Here is a 15,981-nt window from a genome sequence, read left to right as displayed (position 1 = left end):
CGGAGAACAAATTATCAACGCCTGGTGTATGTGCTAGCTAATTTGGAAAAGTTAAATAACTTAGGATTTTGAAATTTAATTTAGGTTTGAAAAATTTGGTCAGTTAGTCGCTAGTTCGTTTACTTAGAAAGTTGTCCATTTGCTAGAAGACACAATGGTGTCTACCTGTATACACCTGTGGTCTACGTGTCATCTTCTCAAAGCATCCTTAACTGGGCAAGAAAATTTTCCTTAAATATTTGTATTTGAGATTTCAGAGGGAAAATATATCTTTTGAATATTTCAAAGCAAGGGTTAGTGTTTGTTTTTGTTTGTTTGTTTGTTTATTTATTGTTTGCTTCAGTTTTTCTTCTTTTTTTGAAAGATTATTTTAGTGTTATTAACTTGGCTTATTTTTCCATTGAAAAGTTAAATTGTTAACCACCAAATGATGCGTGGTCAAGTCACACCTCACTAAATTTTCTCTAAAAGCGATAAACTCTGAAAAATAATTTATCATGTATGGCGCCTAAAAAAATTCAGGCGCTTAATTTTCGTCGGACTTAGCCCATGTGGGACAAAATCTCATGGGACTCATACAGGTGCACTGAACTAATCATTAGCAAGATAACAGAATTATATGCTCCAACTAATCGTGGTCAATTTTTAACAAGAGTGTTTTTTTTTTTTTTTCAATACATAGTAATAAGCAGCTACGAATTAATAAGTCAGGTTTTGCTCATTTTCTGATACATTTACTTCAACAGTGTTTTGGAATTACATTTCTTTGTTCAAAGAAGCCACTAATCATTACGAACAATTTCATTCAGTGAATCACATTAAATTTCGCTTTTTGAATACCATTAACAAGTTCAGTTCTGTTTGAAATAGTTAATTCACTTCTAATGTAGCTTTATTTCTGTACAGATTCTTTACCCGAAAGTGAGTTGGAATTAAAGTGGGTGAAGCAAGGTGTTGGAATCTTGGACGATACTCAGGATGGACAAAATAAATTTAAACTTTCGTTGCCAGTGTTGACAGGAGAAATGAAACTTAGATATGAAGGCCCAGGTAAATTAAGCCTGTTTTGTTGTCAAGAGAGTTTGCTCCCTAAATTTTTGAAAGATTTATTCACAGAATTTTAGTCAGTTCAAGGACAGAACACCCTGTTACCACCAAAAATAAATAAATAAATGAAAAATAAAAAATCCTCTTAAATGAATAATTTTTGTCAAAATCGTCTGCACAACTCTTTCTTTCGGATAAAAAGTAAAATATATCCTTAAAATAATTAATTTCCTTTAAATTCGTCTTATCAAAAATAAGATTAATTAATTAAAATTTTTTAATGAAAATGAAAACACAACATATTATCAATAATTATTTCACAGTAAAAACCAATACTTTGGAGTCGGTCTGATTTTGAGGTAAAGTTAGTCGAAATAGAAGGCTTTAAAATTTCAAGAGTCGGAGTCGATCATTTTCCCTCCAAGTTAGCAATTCTGCCAGGGCTATCAAGTTAGAGCCGACTGGCTTTGGAGTACAGGAGTGAGAGACTCTAAAGTTCTAAAAGTCGGAATCGGGAGTTCGTCATTTCCCCACTGACTCACAGCCCTGGTAAAAAAAAAAAACATTTTTGCTTCAAATTTATATCATTTTGATTCACACGCACTAATCTTGACTTTCGTCAATGTTAAATCTATGAAATATGGTAAAATGATTTTTATTGGTAACTTTTGATATATTTCTTGACGCCAAAAATTTAAAATATATTCAGAATCTGCACATTGTTTTTTTATTTTTTTTAAGTCAAAAATAATTTTTCGCGTTGTCGCCAATGTTAAAATTTTTGAATTGTGTAAAAAACACCCTCAAAATAGCTTTAAAAAAAGCACTTTCTTCATCCAGATGTTTTTCGAACAAAATTTGTTTGAAGCAAATCTAGGTACCTTAAAGTTAGAGAGTTATATTTGCCTTAAATTTCCCCGTGGGCGATAATGCTAAAATTTTTTGAAATATTCAAAATTGAACAAAAAATGTTCAAATCATGAAGATCTTTTCTTTGCATGTTCTTCAACAAGGGCTTTTTCCAACAATGTTTGTTTGAAAAAAAAAATAAAGAAAAAATGTCCTTGTGTTCAGGATTGTTATTTGCCCTAATTTCCCCTGTCGGTGCTAATGTTAAGTGTTTTTGAGCTGTTGAAAAACGAAAAATTCTTCAAATCAATTGAACGAAAAATTCTTCAAATCAAAAAGTGAAACATGGCAATAAGGTGTCCTCGCCGAGATGTTTCGAGCAAAAAAAAAAAAAAAAAAAAACAGTTCGAATCAAACAATTCTTTCATAAGCTATTTGAGGGGGAAGGGTGGGGCATACAGCCAGGCAGACTCACATTTTCCCCATTTCAAAACCCAACTTCCCAATTTTTAATTTTTCGGTAGGTATAATTATTATTAGTAGGTAACTACTATATTTTTTAAAAACCTTTTTCTGTTTTAATGATATTTTCCCGATGCATTAAGCCGTCTTTCATGCTTTCTTCTTCTTTCTTTTACTTTCCCGGGAAAATAGAACAAAAATAACGACTGGTTGAAAAACTACAGTCGTCAAATAATCATATTTTTTAATAAAAAAAGAAAAAATGAAAGAAAAAAGAAAAAATATTTTGGACTGTCGGCACCAGAACCCATCAGAACTACAGGTACTCTCCCAAGTATGAACTGAATCCTGAACACATCATCTTCTTCCCTGCCATCTAGAGAAAGCTCTAAGAGATCACCGATTATTTCCAAACTAATCTCTATAAGATTGCTGAAGTTTGCTGATAGGTTGTTTGTTGTTTTGTGTCCTGAATTCCTATTGGTCGCTTCTCTTTGGTATAAATACTGGTGTCCACGTGGTTGTTATCAGTTCTCTCGCGAATTTCGGTTGCGTTGCACTGATGAAGAGGCTCCTTTGTAGCCTTGAAATAGTTATATGCTGTATTTTCTTCAAAATTTGTGCTTTATTTACGTTGGTTTTTCACTTTAATCATAATCTCTATAAGGAGAACTGCCTTGAAATCGCCTCCGAGCTGTGTCAAGACATTCGGTCCGATTTAGATACACAGACAAGATAAAAACAGCAAAAGATTAATTCATAGAAAATCAATTTTGTACACATATTTTATACTAATTAAACTGTAGCTATATTTTCTTAAGATTTTTTCCACTTCAGTTCTTAACTTCTTTCACACAGTTTAATGCTTATTCCGAGAACAATCACTTAACAATTCTAGTTGTTCTTCTTTATCTTCTTATTATTACGGTTGAATTTGCTTATAACGGGCCCGGATTTAACGGTAACTCTGGGTTAACGAGGAAATCAGAAATATTTTGTTGGTACAATGTTAAGTCTATGGGAGCAAAACTCACTTTTAACGAGCAAAACAAGAAATACATTTAACTTGATCTTTACTAATAATAAAACTGAAAGTCTCTCTGTCCGGATCTCTGTCTGTCAGGATCTTTGTGACGCGCATAGTGCCTAGACTGTTCCGCTGATTTTCATGAAATTTGGCGCAAAGTTAGTTTATAGCATGGGGGTGTGCACCTCGAAGCGATTATTCGAAAATTCGATGTGGTTCTTTTTCTATTCCAATTTTTAGAACATTTTCCCGAGCAAAATTATCATAAGATGGACGAGTAAATTACGAAATCATCATAACGTGGAACCGGCACATGAGCACAAGCCAATTGGCAAGAAAATTCACCATACATTGTTTTTAAATATACAGGCGAACCAAAAGACCTTTTAATTTTCTACTACGGGCAAAGTTGTGCGGGTACCACTAGTGGTTCATAAAATTTCCACTCCAGCAAAATGATGAGTCTTAAATACTTAAAACAAGTCATGACTGCAATTTTTGTTTTTTAAATTTGTAGTAAGAGAGCATTGAAAAGTTATATTTGTTGACGTCAATGTTATCACTTTCGATATATACTTATTTCTGATTATATTATAGCTCAAATACAAGCTACTTCAAATAACAAAATCAATGCAAGCGACGACGATAGCAAACATTGTGAAGAATTTGATATTGACGTACCATTAACATATTCAATGTCTCATGATATGCAGAAAAACTTCAACCGTTTAAGTCCGGGTGAATACTTCTCTAAAGACATCAATAGCTCAAGAAAGAGACAATAAGACAGTTCATAGCCATTAACCAACTTCTTTCCACTGTAGAGAATTTGAAAATAAGCAAAGCAATTGTATAAGAACTTTAATGGTTTTTTCACGAGCGCGTTTTTACGAGCACTCTGTTATAATGAACAAATATCGTGGTCCCTTCTCTCTCGTTTTAAGCGAGTTCGACTGTATTGTTATGGCCGGTCCTTTAATTTTCAGCTGTCCACATTAGAATTGTTTCCGGATTTAAAGAGAATGAATAAATGTGATGTAACAATGAGTACATTTTTATTGTGGTTTTTTTACACTAATACCATAGTTTTAGGAAGAAACCATAATTTCGTCTTTGAAAGTTTGCAACATTGGAGTGCTTTCACATTTGCCGTTTGTTACATCTGGAATATCGTCGACCTCAGAACAACAATAAGACATGTAATCCCTGAAATAACACTAAGATTTCCTACTGTTGCTCTGAGGTGACGATATATGTTTTGAAAAATTGTATTGGAATTTGCAATTTCATTTTAAAAATAATTTCCTATGTCTATTTTAAAAGACTTGTTTACTTATAGGAAAAAAAACTAATTGCTCGTTTTTAAGCTTAAATGACTTTAAATAAATTATGGTAAAAACAAACTTATGTAGTAGTTTTTTTAATACCTAATAAGAGGGTTTTTCTAGATTTTTGCAAAATAAAATGATTGATTTTCGAAACTTTTCACAAAGTTTTATTAGTTCTTGCGTCCACAAATGTTGAGAAACGTCGCTACAAACTGCTTGGTTGATAAACAAATAAATAAAATAATTTCAACAAATAAATACGTTTTCAGAAAAAGAACTGCAACCAAATGTTGAAAACGTGCATTACTTTGTGCTCTAATACACCATAACTTATCAATAAGGTACTTTTCTTTTTACTCTTGCATGAATTTGCATGCAGAATTTTCAAAAAATAAAAGGACGATAATAATTGAAAATCTATTTTGACAAATTCGAAAGTTTTAGTGAAGAAAGCAACTTATCTAAAATAGCTTTACAGTTAAAGTCCTACATCGCAATAATAGTTTATTGATAATTTGAAACAGTTGAAATATGCTGCCCAAAATTACCTAGCAGAACGATTTACAGAGTCTGCTTTTTTTTTTCTTTTTGGAATTGTCTGCACTCTTTTGAATTTGCTGTTTTTGTTACTAGACAATAGTAACTGGTGACTAGTCGATAGATTTGATTAAAGACTTACGGTAAAGAAAATAGCTTTTGCATCTTGCGTGATAAAAATGTATAACACATTTACCGCTTGTTTAACTCTCGATTTAAATTCAGAATCCATATTAGCGTGTACAAATGAGCAGGAAAAATATGTTTCGTTTTTACCCGTTATGCCTTGAAACACGTTCTATGCTCGATTTTTATTTTTCTACTTATTTCCGATTTCATTTGAGACTACAGAAGAGTAAATATTTTATAACTTTTGGACGGAAATACATGCTACGCTTGTAGTTAAAGGAACAGATATTACAAAATTCTGACGAAATCCCTTTTGGACAGGAGAAACGAATATATTTAAAATTTCAGCATAGAAATCATGTAAATACAGGAATAAAAACATGACTTTTTTCTTTCTAAGCGTGAATTTCTTTGTACTTGCCTTTCATACAGCCCCTTAAGGAGAACGTAATTATACTTTTTACTGATAGAGATTATTCCGGAAATATTTTCTGAATTAACAAAATGAAAAATAAACTTAAAAAAGGCGGTGTAGTAATGAAAGACTAGTAGAAAACAAGAGCATTTCACCGCTTGACAATTTACAACTAACCAAAATACCAACTAAAAACACGAAAAAATATAACTGAAATTTTGGAAAATATTTTATCATAATTCCACAAGTTACAAGTTGTGTCGACAAACATAATTCCATGAAACTTCAAAACTCGTTAAAAACTCGTCGTCGAAATCATTATATTGAATTAATGTAAGTTTTTTATGAAAAAAATTCTTTGAGTTTCTATATAAGTCCTTTAAAATATGGAAAGAGATATGTTTCCTGACAAACATTTTATAAACATCTAAAGAAAACTCATTGAAATATTTGCTATTCAACTATTTCTCTAACATTTAGGTATTTATTTCCAATATATTTCTCTTTTATCACAAATTATATTTTTGCAGTACTTTGTGTACCTCTATAATTTTAGGGAAATACTTTTTGCTACTCAGCTTTAATGAATTTTGAATTTGATTAAAGAAGGTTATGTACATGTTTTAACAAAATTGGCATTGTCTCCCTGTAATCAAGAATGTCATTGAGATTTTTGCAAAACCCAAGTTTGAGTACATAATATTCCCAAAATCGCGGAAGAATTCATCATGTAGATTTAGAAGTCTTAATCACGGTTTTGTGATTTCTCCTATTGTTAGTTGGTCAGTTATTAATATTAAATATATTAAAGTGAAAAAAAGGTGATAATAAATGCTAAAATTGATCCTTCAATAATTATTTCTTGAAAATAATTTTTTTAAAAAACGGTGTAAAAATCGTCTTCTGCAAAAAAAAAAAAAAAAAAAGAGTTTTTCTAATGTCTTGACTTGATACGATTGATGCCTTGACTTGATACAACTCCACTCATCTTCTACACTGTCCTTCTCTGCGCAAGACTTTTTTCGTAGAGCGTTTCAGGAGGCAAAAGATATGTTAGATCAATGATCTCTATTTCAACTTCTTCTTCTTCTTTTTTTTTTTTTTTTTGTTCCTTATACTGTTTTTCATTTTCATTTTCCTTCCCTTTTTTTTTTTTTGGTTTTTGTTGTAACTGTTCAAAATCTGCCAATAGGAAAAATAAATATATTTGTGTACTTCATCTGTATCCAAACTTAGCTTAATTTGTTCTTTTTCTTAGAACTACTTCTTGTCTAATTTGTGCTGTTTATAAATAAGCACTACCAACCATCAGTGTCTCATTACACTGTAAAAAAAAAAAATGTGTAGGGTTACCGGTATTAATGGGTGAAACGTTACGCGAATTCCGAAGTGTGTAGTATCATTGTATTAAAACTCATATTGTTGGAGAAACCTTGCACTATGATTGGTGTAAATTCCCGCCTGCAATCAGTAGAGCTCAAAGCGCATGCGTAAAGATCAGCATCAGTGGTGCAGATCTGCTCATCTCTTAATAGCGAAACGAAAACCGGCCTTTGTGGCCGAGCGGTAAGACTCTTGCTCTGTCTGACGACTTGTCTGTGAGACTCACGTTGTGGGTTCGGACACCCTGCTACAGTCAAATTATCATTAAATTACGCTATAGTTAAATTACCATTAAATTACGTTATAGTTAAATTGCCATGGTGTAACCTTCCACAAGCGATGTGTAACTTTACATATCAGTTAAGTTACTCCAGAGTAGTGGAGGCATCAATGCTGCCACCGATTTTATGGAGTAAGGATACACAAAAATGTTTACTAGTGTAAGATACCGTCTGTTATGTGTTCATTTACTTTTATTGACTATAAAATAAAATTTCCCCTTTCAGATGTATCTGGATACTTTTCGTGTGTGAATGCTACTTTTCGCCTGGTTCGCCAAAATGGCTACCACATGGGATACTCCTACACAGTGACAAGCTTAATAGTAATGGTTTCCTGGATTTCATTCTGGTTGCCTGTGACTGCAGTGCCAGCTAGAGTCACCCTAGGAATAACCACCTTGCTGACCTTGCTGACCACAGCTAACTATGTGCGTTCTGCACTGCCTCCTATTCCTTACGTCACAGCCATCGACGTATGGGTGGGACTTTGCATCTTGTTCGTATTCTTAGCTTTGCTGGTTCTTCCTATTTCCCATTTCCTGAGCCAAAAAAATAAAGAGCGCCCAAAATCCACACAGGTGCGTATGATCAAGTTCTTTTTTTATTTCCAAAAAACTGGTTTGTTGGTTTTGATCGAAAATTTTATTAGTCGTTTGAAATTTTCCAACTCACATCTTTAATGCATTGATTGGGCTCCGTGCAACTCCGAAACAAGATATGCAATAATTTTGCATAAATTACGCTGCTTTTAAACATTTAGCCTTTGATCATGTTTAGAGATCGGTACCTTCACGATTAGCAACTACAAAATTATGTCCTTAATGAAGTATCTTAAAAGCATTTACAAAAAAATTCAGACACGTGCGACGTGGTTTCTAGAAGATTGCTTTCCCAATGCAGAAAGGTGTGAACTTATGGAAGTAATATATATATATATATATATATATATATATATATATATATATATATATATATATATATATATATATTACTTCCATAAGTTCACACCTTTCTGCATTGGGAAAGCAATCTTCTATATATATATATATATATATATATATATATTGTTGTCTCTTTTTAGAAAAATAAAGTTCAGCTCTTCTATTCGAATTCGAAATGTTCCGAGTGTGGAGGGCGCAAGACGAATTCATCAGATTCAGAGAACAGCAAACCCAGTTTTGACGTGGATAGCTTGTGTCGAAAAATATTTCCTGTATCATTCCTCATTTTAAACATTGCTTATTGGTCTTACTACGTTTCTCGAAGTCAGGTAAGTTAATAGACGAATATACAGCAAACATCTGCTGTTGAAGGAACTGAAAACCTGTGAGGCCTGTCTGTGTGTGGGCCTGTAACCCACTCTCCTCTGGACAGTCAATGCCTAACTGGTCAACACTAGTGCCGTTGGATACATTACATCGAGGGAATTCCGCTAGGTCTTACCCCTCTTAACCTTAAATTGCTGGACATATAAGGGTAGAAGTATGAAAATCATCAATTGCTACCCGCCGCAGGCGGCACGGGCCACCTCAACAGGTGGCGAACGGGGGTGAGGAGGGGGTGGAACTCCCTACTAAATTACCTACTTGTCAAATTCGTTAAATGTTTTTTAGTCTTTTATTAGTTGATAAGTTAAAAAAGTCAAATAAGAGGAATTTAATGAGAGGAGAAATATCTCTCAGAAGATTGAGTACAGCAGATTGACCAGTGACCTGGAGAGAGCCGTGAATGTCCTCGAATTTTCATGAAAAGCTGCAGTTTTGAAATACATCATGAAATGTTAACAAGAATTTTTATGAAAATGTATATTTAATATGATATGCACAGTCTGCCCACGAATTGGAACTGGCAAACATCCAGTTAAGACGAGTCTATCTGAATGTTTGTGTGGGGGGGGGAGAAAAAATTTCATGCGCGTGTTCCGCTCATTTGAATGTGACTCTGTTTAATTTAAGGACTAACACACATCTGCAAAAACTAACATCCCTAAGAACTAATAGTTTGCCGCATGTTTGCCTTTCCATGTAATGAGTGGTCAGATTGTACATTGTACAGTCTTAACATCTCTCGGCTTCTTTCTTCAGTATCGTTAAAAATCCTTTAAATTTTCATTTCATTGACCATACCAATTAATCATCCTCCTTTAGTATTCGGTTCTGTGCCAGTCTTTCCTCTTCAGTGAATCCTTTGGGTCCCATTGTTTTGCACTAAACCTTGGCAATTTACTGCTAAAAATATACAGGTTGCATACAAGGTTTTGCCCCTCCCTAACAGAAATCCTGGTTACACCCATGTCTACGTGTACACCTTTCGTAGTCTTGGGAAGATCGAAACGATTTTAAATTTCACGCTAGTCACTAGCACGTCAGAATTTACTTCCTGGGGGAGGGAGGGGGGTGTTCCCTTATATGGATAAAAATTCACATTGAAATTGGTAATATGACTTGAAACCAAAGGTCCCTGGGGTTTGATCCTCAAAACCCCCCTTGCGGCGTCTCTGGGAGTTTTTATTAATTTATAGGTGACATTTTTAGATTTTGATGTTAGCGCCACCTACATGTCTTCAGATAACATTGTATCGATGAGAAAATAACTTGATGAGATAAGGATCAAGATGTAAAAAATAAAAAATATATCTAAAAATCTTAAATAGTTTTTTTTTTAAAGTATATTTTTGTCACTACAAGACTTTATGAACATCCTGCATATTAAAATGAACGCACTGTAAATTAGTAATGTTGCAAATAAAAATATTTTATTCATGTAGTTTCGCATTTTTAATGTCACTAATTAGTTCTCAATCATTCAATTAATTGCTGCTTTCACGTCGGCTATGTGGCGGGCGTGGTGGTAAGGCGTTGCCCTCATACGCGTTTTTACCCTGGATTTGACCTCTGCGGTCGAAGTGGCCAGTCAGTGGACTTTCAAGATGCAGAAAACCGTCAGAACCTATGTCGTATGATTATACCTCCTCTAATGGGTATTCATTTGGTTTTGAGTACCTTTGGCAAAATTAAAACCCTGGTGCAGTTTCGCATCAAAGAAAACCCAGCTACCTCCATCTGATGAGAAACTGGGTGCCAAAATTCTCCGTACCACTATCGTACACACCTTAATGATGGCACATCAAAGACCGGGTGTTATGGTATTGGGGAATAGCACTAGGGGTCTGCAAACATAAAGCCTCTAAAAAATAACAGTATTTCAGACCTGGAAAAGTCATGGAAAATTGAAATTTTCATTGAAAGTCATGGAAATTTATTTCAAGTCATGGAAAAATGTCCTATACAAAGAGAAAGGAACAGTAGCTAAAGGAGCATTAGAAATCTTGAGTGATTTAGCAGTATAGCACAAAAAAGCTATTAAAAGTTTAAAATTGAACGATCCAAAAATCAAATCTGAATTTTGAAATCTCATTGCATCTACTTCTGCCGCAGTTGCTTGCCGCTTTTTGCGATGTGATTTTACTTCCTGGACATCACTTATTTTGAATTTTCTGTCATTTTCAACACTTTTTATGTTTCATATTATGTAGTATCAAAATTTCACATTCTTAGTTTTGCCACGCCCACTCAAAAAAAAAAAAAAAAAAAGCAATTCAATTGCTTGCGAGTTCGATTCCATCACTCGTAAGGACTTAATTATTAAATTTATCAGAATTTATCTTAATTTGCTGAATGTTTTAGAATATAATTATCTTAAGTCAGGCGATAGAATACAGAAAAAGAGGAATTCTAATGCTCTAAAACAGTAGTGCCCAACATACAGCACGCAAAACTAATCCATGCGACCCACTGCTACATTCAATGTCGGGAATTAAACGTGTTCTAGAATTTCTGAACCTTTTAATTTATATGCATTTGAAAATATGCAAATTTGTAAACAAAACAAATATACTTTTGAATCAGAAGATTGATTCATTACTGAATGGTTTTTTCAAAAAAGATCTGGCTTAGAAACATAAAGAACTAAACTATGTGGCTTTACTTTAAAGAACCAAAATACTGTCAAGTTACATGGATGATTGAAGGCACTGTTGTTCACTAAAAGGTAACTTTTGAAGCAAATTTATTGAAACTTAGTGATGTCTCATTCAACTTTTATCCAATTCAATATCATTCTGCCTGATTTTTAAAAAAATATTTCACTTTTTAAGCATCATCATATTCACTTCACTGTATTTTTACTTTACTTAAATTTATATGATGAAGACAAATAAGAATAGTTTAGTTTTTTAAGTGTGCACTTATATTTTTTTCCATTATGAGTTAGTGCTTCAATGAGGCTGTGGCATTCATATAGACGTTTTGCTAATGCTCGTTTCCAAATACAGTAAAACCTGTAAAGTTGACCACCCTTGTAAGTTGACCACCTGTCTATGTTGACCGCTTTTCTCAGGAACAGAACTAGCCCAATCTCATATAATGAAGGAAAACCTCTGTAACTTGACCACCTCTCTATCTTGACCACCTGTCTATCTTGACCACTAATGTACGCCAAATTTGGTCTGGAGTATTGTAAAAAACCCTTTGTAAGTTAACCACTTGGTTTTTTTTTTTTTAAACTTTCTTCAGCAGATTATTTTATTTTATTATTTATTTATTTATTTATTTATTTATAATAATAGTTTTTTTTTTTTTTTTTTTTTTGACAGCTTTCAAAGAATGTTTTTAATGCTTTGATGACAGACTAGCATTTTACAAACTAAACAGCAGCATAAAGCTTATGCTTCTTTTTATTCTCCAAACTTGTTTTTCATTTGTTGTTCTATTTGAGATAGCTTTTTTTTACTCTGATGAAAATAAGTGTCAGTAGAAAAGTTCAAAGTCTTTTCTTTCAGTTGCAATACGTTGTAGCAACACAGGAATTCTGCTAAAAAGAGCAGGCCCGGATCTATAATACATTTTGGGCCCCCTGCAACAAAATATATAGGGCCTCTCCCTAGTGGTCAGCAGTGTCTATTTGAAAAGCGAATAAGCCTTAGTACTTTTTTCTATTTTTTTCAACAATTTCTAGGGCCGTTAGCCCCTTTAAAGACGCGGGCCCCTCGCACTGCGGGTACGCAGATCTGGGCCTGCTAATGAGTAATGAGTAAAGTTACATGTTTCTGGTGCAAGGGATTAAGAGATAGGATAATTTAATTTTGCCTTTAAGAACTGGGAGAGTCGAGCTTGTTGCTTTTTGTGCTATAAGTTTTAAATAAAAAGACTTCAAAAAGAAAGTTAGTGAAACTTGAGATTAATAAAAAGTATGAAATATTAAAAGTAATTAAAAATGGAGAATGCCAGAGAAAATTAGCTGGCATTTATGGAATTTCTAAAACTACAGTGTCTAATATAGTTAAAAACAAGGGAAAAATAACAAAAGTATTTGAATAGTATTTTTAATTATTGTTTCACTTTCAATAATGTTAAACAATGAAAGTGGAGTTGAACAGAAAGAGTAAGGGTGAATTCCTCAAAAAATGAATACATGGTGCAAGAATTGACAAAAAAAAAAAAAACATTACCTCTCTTTATAAGTTGACCACCTGTCTAAGTTGACCGCCAAAGTACTGCACCGCGAGTGGTCAACTTACACAGGTTTCACTGTATTACCAAGTTTGAGATTAAATAGTGCTATTCTCTTCGTATAACGAGGTCATGAAAATTTTCATTGAAGTCATGAAAAAGTCTTGGAAAAGTCATGGAATTTTTTCATCCAAATAGAGTATGAACCCTGAATGGGTCATAATGGACTCTACCTGACAAGTGGATAAAATGGGTAATAATGGGTAAAATCCACTTTTAGGCATTTCTATTAATCCCCCTTCCCCTTTTTCCGATGACTACTGAGGTTACCGAAACCTGGTAAGTTTAACCTTGATTCTTAAATTTACGCAATTTACTGGTTTAATACCTACTCTTCTTACTACTTTAGATCTACACTACTGGATAAAGCTAAAACCTGATTTTTAAATCTACACTATTCACTCGTTTAAATGAGTAACTAGACTAGTTTTGTTCGGAAAAAATCTCGTTTTCTTGAAACATAGCTTGATCTGTTTCGGTTAATATGTTTCCACAATTTGCTCGCTTATCTGTGTAAAGCATTGACCATAATGAGCAATCCTTCTGTAGCTTTTCAACCTCCGACACACAAAGTAAGGGGGCTATGAGTTTGACGTGTCTGTGTATTTGTTCGTGGCACTTTAAGGCTTAAACGGGAATGGTTTTGGGAAAAAAATTTTGTTCGAAAGAAGAGTTGATCGAGAGTGTTCTAAGCTAGGTTACGTCAACGGATGACATTAATTGATGAAGATATTAATTAAAAACCTCTAGAAGGTTTTTTGCAATTTTTGCAGTGAAAACATATCTAAATATTTAGTACCAAAATAAAGAGTTTTTTTTTTTTTTTTTTCGTCTCATAGAATATGTTTGAAACTTCCACGTTATATAGAATTCGAATTATAAAGTTTTTCAATGCAGATTTTAAATATGGCTAAGCCTTTATTCACGCGATTGGTAACCGAATTCATTATTGGCGGACAAGGAAAGAAAATGCAATGATTTGAAATTTTGATGTGTTGCCAGTTTCTATTGGTTAACAAATAAAGTACTTGTAATTGATTTTTAAAAGAAAGGGCTTTTAAAAGGATTGCCAATTTTCCCTCTTGATTTTACATTTGCGATTTAGTCGGGGTTTTTTAAAAATTTTCATTTTAGTTATTTGTACGTACATTTTTTACAAACACTTAATCGTTCTTGCCGATAGTTTAAGCGTACAGTTGTTTTATTGATTTTTTACAGTTTTTGCATACACTAGCCTTGTTTTTTACACTTGTTTCACAGAATAGCCGTTGCTACTGTGCCATGCAATTCCGCGGATAATTAGTGGTTTACTGCACTACTATGAAATCTTTAGGAAATTGCGACTCTATTGAAACTAACACATCTTTTTCTTAAGTAACATTACAACTTTACTTAAGAAGAAGTGGCATCGGTTGCTAGAAACATGTATGAAATTATAGTGTACTAAAGAATTTCTAGTAGTACATCAGTTATTACTTGTTTTTATTATTATTTTTTTCTTTTTAGTGTAGACTAAAACTAAAAAAATTTCGAATTATTTCCGACGAAATATAGTTTAATTTGGTACACAAGTGGGAATTTATTTAGAAAATGATAATTCAGGCTTACAGACAATTACAAGGTTACTTTTTACCTAAATACCATGAAACTTTGGGTGTAATTGAACGTACAGAAAGTGGTGAGAACTTGTACTTAAAAATGAGTAACTTTCCAAGAAATTGCGATGAAACTTTACTCCTATTAAAATGAAACATTACAAGAATTACCAGCATTTTATGTTTAAGCTTGCAGACAACTGTGGTGTAACCTTACACAGAAATCAGCGAAACGTTATGCTATAGTTACACTGTCGTTACATCCAAAGATAAAGAATACTAAGTCGGATCATTCAAAGAAAAATCACATTTTAATACTTTTCTTCTATTATTTACAAACTCTGGCTTAAAAGTAATTTCTTTTGAGTTGAACATTTTGTGCAACATTTCCATTGTGTGTTGAAATTACACTCATATCTCTTAGCTAGAACTTTAATTAAAATTTATAAAAATGAATATAAGAAGAATCATTTCTTATGTACTCAGTTTTTATCGATTTATTTACCTCATTATAATTAAAAAAAAGTTTTGTCGCTCTTTGGTGTTTTTACATTTAAGATTTTCCGTCTCTTACATAATGTCATGTCAACTGTCATCAACCGTTTGGCTTATAATAATCGATGTTTGCGCTCTTGCCAAAAGGCACAATTTACGCAACGAACTGGAAATTCTGCGAACTGACGAAAAGTTGGAAATGCCTTAAACATTATAAGGGTCTATTCATTAATTACGTAAGGATGATTTTGGCAATTTTTGCTCGCCCCCCTCCCCCATGTAAGGGTAAGTAAGATATCTCAAAAACCTTTCCTCCCCCCAAATCTTACGTAAGATTCCACTTCGTTTTTTAAAATGATAAACTAAAGAATCTTACATCACTGGAATTGTATTTAAATTCACTATTATTATTATTTTTTAAAAAACCTTTTCGTGTAAAGAAATATTTACTACAAGGAATCTATACTGAATGTTTTTTCGACAAATAATTTTTGTATAAGATGCGGTACGAATTAAAAATAAAACATGCCACACACAGTGCTATTCTTTTATTATATTTTACACTATTCATCATTTGGAAAACAAGTAAAAAACACATGAAATACACCGCCAGCTCAGTCAATTCCAGCCGAGGACTGCAGTTTCGTGTTTATTAGCACTCATCAGCCCGACATAGGAAAACCTCTTAAGGAAGCCAAGAGTGCCAAACAAACTGGTAGCTAATACAGAATTAGCACTTACCAGACGAGTGACCGAAACAATGGTTTGGTTCAACTCGAATATTGAAGGCAAGGCAGGTATATTCAGTAAGTTACTGAATAGAGTAAGTTACTTCTTACTTAGTTCCAGCATCGTACTACGAG

The 15,981-nt window shown here is 33.1% G+C and overlaps 1 protein-coding gene across 1 annotated transcript in view; it reads left to right on the top strand.

Moving 5' to 3' along the window:
• LOC129224854 (glycine receptor subunit alpha-2-like) overlaps positions 1-15,981 on the top strand; it is a 30,218-nt gene that overhangs the window by 13,133 nt on the left and 1,104 nt on the right. Inside the window, exons 5-7 of the mRNA XM_054859401.1 lie at positions 907-1,050; positions 7,684-8,036; positions 8,540-8,728. Coding sequence (XP_054715376.1) covers positions 907-1,050; positions 7,684-8,036; positions 8,540-8,728 — 686 coding nt within the window. The remainder of the gene's footprint in view (positions 1-906; positions 1,051-7,683; positions 8,037-8,539; positions 8,729-15,981) is intronic.

This window comes from Uloborus diversus, chromosome 6 (assembly GCF_026930045.1).
Source record: "Uloborus diversus isolate 005 chromosome 6, Udiv.v.3.1, whole genome shotgun sequence".
Taxonomy (NCBI): Eukaryota; Metazoa; Arthropoda; class Arachnida; order Araneae; family Uloboridae; genus Uloborus; species Uloborus diversus.
The sequence above is the reverse complement of the archived record's forward strand: the minus strand, read 5'-3'. Positions and strand labels throughout refer to the sequence as shown.